At 40.1% G+C, this 7,458-nt stretch overlaps 1 protein-coding gene across 1 annotated transcript in view; it reads left to right on the top strand.

Annotated features, from left to right (window-relative positions):
* The window catches only part of RMND5A (required for meiotic nuclear division 5 homolog A (S. cerevisiae)), a gene marked incomplete at its 5' end in the record, with an annotated part of 26,380 nt that overhangs the window by 15,790 nt on the left and 3,132 nt on the right, over positions 1–7,458 (top strand). Inside the window, 3 exons of the mRNA XM_008591900.1 lie at positions 450–615; positions 4,084–4,186; positions 6,143–6,297. Coding sequence (XP_008590122.1) covers positions 450–615; positions 4,084–4,186; positions 6,143–6,297 — 424 coding nt within the window. The remainder of the gene's footprint in view (positions 1–449; positions 616–4,083; positions 4,187–6,142; positions 6,298–7,458) is intronic.

Genomic DNA, 7,458 nt, shown 5'->3' with positions numbered 1-7,458 from the left:
CCCCCCCCCCCCCCCCCCCCCCCCCCCCCCCTTAGGCTGTTGTTTTTGCTTTGAAAAAGGGGGGGGGGGGGGGGGCAGCCATAAACCCATGTGTACTGGCTGGTTCAGCAGCCAAAGGCATGTGATAGCCCTATTTATGACATCATTACTCCTATAGATAATGGTAGTTATATTACGCTGCATATAAGAGTAAAAAAATTGTAAGTTCAGTATTTTCAGTGCTTTCTTTTTCTTCCCCTTTCTTTTCATGCTGTTTCTTATTTTAGAGTGAGAGAAGAAACCAGGATTTTCAGGACCAGAATTTTAAGAGACATTGTCAACACATTATTTTAGACTGTGTCAGTTGGGGTGAGGGTTTTTCTTGCCTTTCTTGGCCTGTTAGCTGCAAGCAAACTCTGTTGTGGGTGTGGTTATTCACATCTCCAAATTGCTGATGCTTTTTTGTTTAGACATTCAGGTTTTGATGGGAAGCCTTGTGTACCTGAGACAAGGAATTGAGAACTCACCATATGTTCACCTGCTTGATGCAAACCAGTGGGCTGATATCTGTGACATCTTTACGCGGGATGCCTGTGCCCTCCTGGGGCTCTCTGTGGAGTCTCCACTCAGTGTCAGGTATGGAAATTACCCTCCCTGTTATTGAAATATGCCCTGCACTGGTCAGCTCCTCTTAACTTGTCTAGTTTTTGATGTTTAAAGCCAAGAGAACTTTGGTCTTTTTTTTTTTTCCTTTTTGTCTTTTTTCGTGACCGGCAACGGATCGCAACCCTCAGTGTCGCGCCCGTACCGGACCGGCAACGGGATCGCAACCCTCGGTGTTGCGCCCGCACCTCGCTCAGCCAGTGAGCCGCCGGTCTGTATGTGGGATCCGAACCCTCGGCGGGAGCGCCGCTGCGCTCCCAAGCGGCACACTGTAGCAGTGCGCCACCGGGCCGGCCCAGAGAACTTTGGTCTTTCTGAAGAAGAGTACAGTTGGTATTTCAAGAGATCGTCACAATTGGCAGTGACACAGTTTTAGGGCAGCAGTTCTCAGAGTGTGGTCTGTGAACTTCAGGGGGTCCTGAGAGCCTTTTCCACTGTTATTTTTGCATCATCTGCGTAAATATAAGGGTAGGTTAAAGTGCTAGAGCCTTAGCACAAGTCGGGAGTGGTACCAAACTCCACATGTACTCACTGGATTCCTCACTACTACATACTTGCCATTTAAGAAATGCTCGTTTTACTAAATGTTTTTGATGAAACATTAAAAATTATTAGATTTTTCTATCCAGCAGCCTGTGGAAAGAAAGGAAAAAAATTTTAATTTATTCGTTTTATTAATTCCTGACTTTTGAGTACACATCTTTTAAATATTTCTTGTGACAAAATAGGAAATTCACATAAAGCACTTCAGTTTCTTGTCTCCGGAAAAAGCACCTATATGTTGTTTGAGTTATGAGCTTAAACTAGTCACATTTTTCATGAAACACAGTTTTTACTTGAAAGAATCACTAACACATAAACTACTGTTATTCACACTCAGGTTTTTGGCAGTCATTTTTTAAATGAACGAAGTAAACCTGTTACGTCAAGGAAAGCAACTGACGTTATCTCTTATCTCTTAACCATGATAAGATTCAAGGTTTTAAGCTAAAATTGAAATTTTAGAAAACTGATACCCTCCACTTTGAGCTTGTCAGCTTCCTAATACTTAAGGCTATTCTGATTAGGTTGGTGGTGATATAACCAATTTTATTTTTTTAAATTTTGTATACTGGAATGAAACATTTGCAACATCTTAATTCAGTGTGATCTCACAAAATTATATATGGGTACTAGAGTCATTCTAAGTGTAAGACAGACCAAAAAATTGTAATGTAGTGGGATACAGAAAGTTCGGTGGTGCAGTTTTAGATTTCACTTTGTGACTAACCTTTAGGAAGCTGCCGCTTGTTGAATTTTGGTGTGGTATTAAAGAATATCCACAATTACCTGAAAAGTCCATTAAAGTGCTATGTGTCTGTGGAGGGCTAGATTTTTTTTCGTTTACTTCAACCAGAAGAACAAATCACAACCAACAAATGCAGAGGAAGCTGTAAGAATCCAGCTGTCCTCTGTTGAGCTAGATATTGAGAGATTTGTAAAAATGTAAAACAGTTTAGGCCGGCCCGTGGCTCACTCGGGAGAGTGCGGCGCTGGGAGCGCAGCGGCGTTCCCGCCACGGGTTCGGATCCTATATAGGGATGACCGGTGTGCTCACAGCGCTCACTGGCTGAGCGTAGTGCAGGCGACACCAAGCCAAGGGTTGCGATCCCCTTACCAGTCACAAACAAAAAAACCCAATCAACCAACCAAACAAACAAAAACCAAAAAAAAAAAAAGTAAAACAGTTCAACTCTTCTCACAAATGTGTTATCATTTTGGGAAATATAGTTATTTTTTATAAAAATGTTATTTATGATAACATAGCATGTGTACTATTTTTAAATGAAATAGTATATTTAAAATTTCTGTTTTAATTTGTGATTAAATTAAATTAAGTAATGATAGATATAACCCACAAAAAGGAACGCTCTGTGACATCCTTAATATTTAAGCATGTAAAGGGGTCCTGAAACCAAAAAGTTTAAGAATCTGTTTTAAGAAAATAATTTTTTTCATTTTATTCCCCAATTGTTTTTAATCCCTGGTATGTGCCAGGCACTGTGTGGGATACAACCATGAATAAGATATGGTCTGCGTTCCACAGAGTGTTCCATCCTAGCGTTGGAGACAGATGCATGCAAGTGCAAGGTGCTGTTGCTGTCAGGTTCTCTGGGGAACAGACATGCAGGAAATTTATTGAGATCAGCACCTGTGGGGGGAATTATAGCATCGGGATTAGGCAGAGAGAAAAGTTGGACTTGATGCAGTTGAAACAAAGTCTTCCCCCCGATCCCTGAGTCGCTCTGGGGCTGTGATGGGCCTGCAACATTGTCCCAAGTTGGGGCAGTGGGGCCGGGCTTTTGTATCCTCACGTGGAGCAGTCACTGGGTGTGACCCTGGTCAGATGGCTGTCTTCAACTGAGGACAGTCTTGAAGAAGGAGTCAGCTGAGAGTTGGCTTGCCAACACTTCCAGATCTGAGAAATTATCTTTCTTGGACAGAAGTGATCCTGGTGTAGGAGGAACCATCCAAGAAAATGTTTCAGGGGCAAGAATGTTAATGATGACTGATAAGCAGAGCCCTTTAAATCTGGTTGTTTTGTAAAATACAGAAACTTTATTTTTTGCACTAACGTCAGATTGTTATAAAATTCTCTGCAACCTTATTCTCAGTTCCTGTACTTTTTTCATTTGGGCCAAAAATGGTGTATGAACCATCAACAGTTGGCAGATCACATTTTGTGTATCACTGCGCTAGTGAGTGTATTTTGTAAGGAAAGTAAACTTAAGTATGCTAGTTTCTAGTCAGTAAAGGTAGAGAACAGGAAAGGGTGTTAGGTTTGTGCAATGTTGAGTGAAGAATCCTATGCAAAAACATCTTTCCCTTTCAGACTCAAATGCTAAAACACCATATTTGTAAGAACAGTAGTTCTTAATTCCTGTTCTTTCTTTTTCCTTCATGTAAATTAACATATTTCATACCTCTTTTAACGGTGAGTCCTCCCTTTCGACACTGGATGCCAAAGCCGCTTCCTTTTTTAATGTATAGAACTCTTTCTTTTTCTAATTATTGAGGAATTATGCACCCTACCAGATGATAGTTTTAGTTGATTTTTTTTTAAGTTATTTTTTTATTGCATTTTCCCCATATTGGTAAGGTTTATTTAGTAAATGTAGTGTTTTGTATTTTATTGTTTTAAAATGGGGGTTGTTTTTCAATTACTGTGGGAAATAAATACCAGTGTACCCGGGGATTGGGAGAGGAAGGCAAGTTATTTTTCTTCTAGTAGAAATGGAAGTTTGCTTTTAGCAGAGTTTGCTCTTAGCAGAGCAGAAGGCTCTGTGTCCTGTCCTATAGCTGGAGTCTGTGACACACGGAGGCTGGAAGACTTGACATCTCCTTGGACCAAGCAGCCTGATAGCTGGCCTGTCACTGATGGTTCCTCTTCTGCTGTCCCAGTTTCTCAGCAGGTTGTGTGGCCCTGCCAGCTTTAATTAACATCAAAGCCGTGATTGAACAGAGGCAGTGCACTGGAGTTTGGAACCAGAAAGATGAATTACCCGTGAGTTCCACTTTCTATTGGTTGTTTACTTTTCTAGCCATTAGAAGATTGTGGATGTTAAGGGTTTAAAATGCTCATCTTGCCTTTTAACCAGAAAACATTATTGTAGCCATTTGAGAGTAGTTCTTTTATGTATATGTCAGTAGAAATGAGGGACCTAGTACACTTTAGAGACACTGAAGGAGTGTTCTTAATATTTTGATGTAAAGTGGTAGTGAAAGCTGATGAGGGAAAATATGAGAAGTGGGGAGGGTTGTATATACTGTAGCATGCAGTGTGTTCTGCAGTGCAGTTCATAAACCACTCATATTATGATTTCTTTTAAATATAAAGCAGTGCATCAGTAATTGGATTTATTTTTGTCCTAAGCACTGATGTCGATGAAATCATGGGTTTGTGCTGGTTATTTTTTTCTAATACCAATTGAAATAAATACATAGCTGTTAAAATAGATGCCATCCCCATGACACCTGCAGTCATCAGTGTCTCCAGTGCTGTGTGTCTACTGCTATTGTGGAAAGGGCCATGGTTTTAAACATCAGCTCCAATCACTTGCCAACTCTGTAACTTCTCTAAGCAGTAGTTTGTTCATCTCTAAAATAGGGACCATCCTTCTCTTTATGGGGCTACTGAAAGCTAGAGAGAAGATAGGCAGGTTTAGAGTAATAGGGGACACATAATAGGTACTCAGATTGTGGCTGCCATGGTGCAGTTACAATGTGGAGTGGCAGAGGTCATTGTATGTGTGTTTCTCCCAGGCCTCTGACAGTAGGCCCTAAGACTCGTGCCTGGAGTTATCATTCCTGTCACAGTTGTGTCACAGACCCTGCAGGGCTAAAATAGGTATTTGGCTTTTTGCCTCTTTTCTGCCACACCTGTGCACAGGTTATCTGTAATTACCTTGTTCTTTCAGCTGGTAACCCTGTCAGTTGGTTGCCCCAGCCTCTCCTCAAAGATCTTTTTTGATTAAAGGCATAGGTGCATTCCCAGTCCTGAGTGTGGTCAGGACACAAGCAGCACCCCTGCTCCACTGCTGCTAACTTGAGCGAGTGAAAAGAATGGGAGCCTTTCCTTGCTTTGCTGAGGCAGGTGCCTGGCAGCTGTCAGTTTCCTGGTTATGTTGAAGCATCTTTGACACTGTACACTAGAGCAGAGTGGATTGAAACCCGAATTTGCCTAAAGTTTGTGTATCAGACTGGTAAAGCAATTGGAGGGGGTGATTTGGCCATCTTTTGTGAGGATTGTTTTACACTTTGTCATCAACTTTCTGGAAAGAGTGTGGGTAATGGACTTTGGTAGTCATTTCTTACTTAGAAGGAAAGAAAACAGAGTTCTGACATTTGTGGAGCCTCTGTCATGTGTCAACCACTCTGCTGGGTGATTTCTTAGGTTTTGGATGATTTGTTTTGTTTGTGGCAGAGAGAAACAATTGATACAAGTGCTAGGGGCATTGATGTACAGATTGCGAAAGGTCCTGCTGAACCTTAGCCTGTTTCAGGTGGTTTCTCTTGGCCATTACACATAAAAAATGAGAAACTCAGATCTGAAGCTCACATGGAAGTAAACCATAATTAGTCAACCTTTAAAGAAGTTACTACACTGAACTTTATCACCTAGCTAAGTGTGCTACAAAACAGGGTTTTGGTGGGTTTTGCTCTTAGGTATATGACAAATTTTCAAGAGTGTTTGACTTCTAGAGCATTGCCTTGTCTTTGAATCTAACTCTTAAACAGAATTTGGTTTGAAAAGTAGTGTTATAAATAATTTTGAAGACTAATTTAGCACTTTGAATCCCTGATACTATCCATCTTTGAGTTATTTAGAACAGTGCTGTAGAAAGTTACTTTCAGATTCGTAAATATGAGAAATGTTCTTTGCTGCAGTGTGTATTCACATGTGGATGGTTTTCTGAAATACAAATTTAGGCTTTTTCCTTTTTTTTTTTTTTTTAAACAGATTGAAGTGGACCTTGGTAAAAAGTGCTGGTATCACTCTATATTTGCCTGTCCTATCCTTCGTCAGCAAACAACAGATAACAACCCACCCATGAAATTGGTCTGTGGTCATATTATATCAAGAGATGCCCTGAATAAAATGTTTAATGGTAGCAAGTAAGTATCCGACTTTTTAAGTGTTAGTAAATAATTTTTTTTTTGAAGTTGGTGGGAGGATAAGCAACAATGAAGATAAATAATTGTAGCTAGATTTAGAAATAGATTTCTTAACTATTCATTTGGCAAAGTGGGTGGTATCTGATCTTTTGTCAGTCTTTAAATTTGTTCATGGATTTGGTGATTAGATTTATAAGTGTGATATTTAATTCTTAACTTTTTGAGTTGGTGGTACACCCCCTCCCCCCTTTTATACAGTGTAGTGTGCTATACACTGTTCTGCACTTTCCTTTTTTCACTTTAGTGTTTTTTGTGGATTTTTTAATATGCTGTAGAAAGAGCCCTCATTCTTTTTTTGTTAAAGCTGCAGAGTATTCACCCATATGGAAATATGATTATTTAACCAGTTCCCTACTGATAAACATTTAAGGTGTTGTTACTATAAATAGTGAAGTGAATTACCTTATCTATTATGATACATAAATTTCTAGAATTGGAATTGCTCATTGATTCAAAGGGTATATATATTTGTAATTTTTATAGACAATGAGCTCAGCTTTTGAAAAACAGTCTCAAAAGCCTATTTCTAACTTAGGCAGCTAGAAAATTTTTCATTGGAGTTCATTTCAGACCCATTATGGGAAGGTCCTTCTTTTGTGGGAAGCCCCTGGCATGTAAAGATGCTGTTTATGCCCTCCCCAGGCCATGCAGCAACCCCTGTAGTGCAGATTAGTGGTGACTAGAACCAGATAGATCATTGATCTTAGCTGAAACTGTGCTGGTTTCATGTGCTGCTACAAAGTATGTGGGCTGTACTTGGTGAAAGCTTGGCGGCTGGCACCAGATTTGCTGCGTTGAGTAGGCTATATGACCAGTACATTTGAAATTCGTTTAGAGACAGGTACAACTGAACTTCTGGAGAAGTTGGATTTACTTCTGAAACACCAAAAGCAATTTCTAGAAAAGTTGTTTTGTTTACAAAACAGTTTTCACTGATTCCCACTGAAGAAGAGGCTTTCAGTTTAGGGTCTGGCTTGGGTGGTATTTATTTGTGACCCTTCAAAGCTTGGCATTTTTTTTTTTTTTTTTGTCTTTTGTCTTTTTCCGTGTCTGGCAACGGATCGCAACCCTCAGTGTTGCCCCCGTACCGGACCGGGGACC

Source organism: Galeopterus variegatus, unplaced genomic scaffold (genome assembly GCF_000696425.1).
Source record: "Galeopterus variegatus unplaced genomic scaffold, G_variegatus-3.0.2 Scaffold7380, whole genome shotgun sequence".
Lineage (NCBI taxonomy): Eukaryota > Metazoa > Chordata > Mammalia > Dermoptera > Cynocephalidae > Galeopterus > Galeopterus variegatus.
The sequence above is the reverse complement of the archived record's forward strand: the minus strand, read 5'-3'. Positions and strand labels throughout refer to the sequence as shown.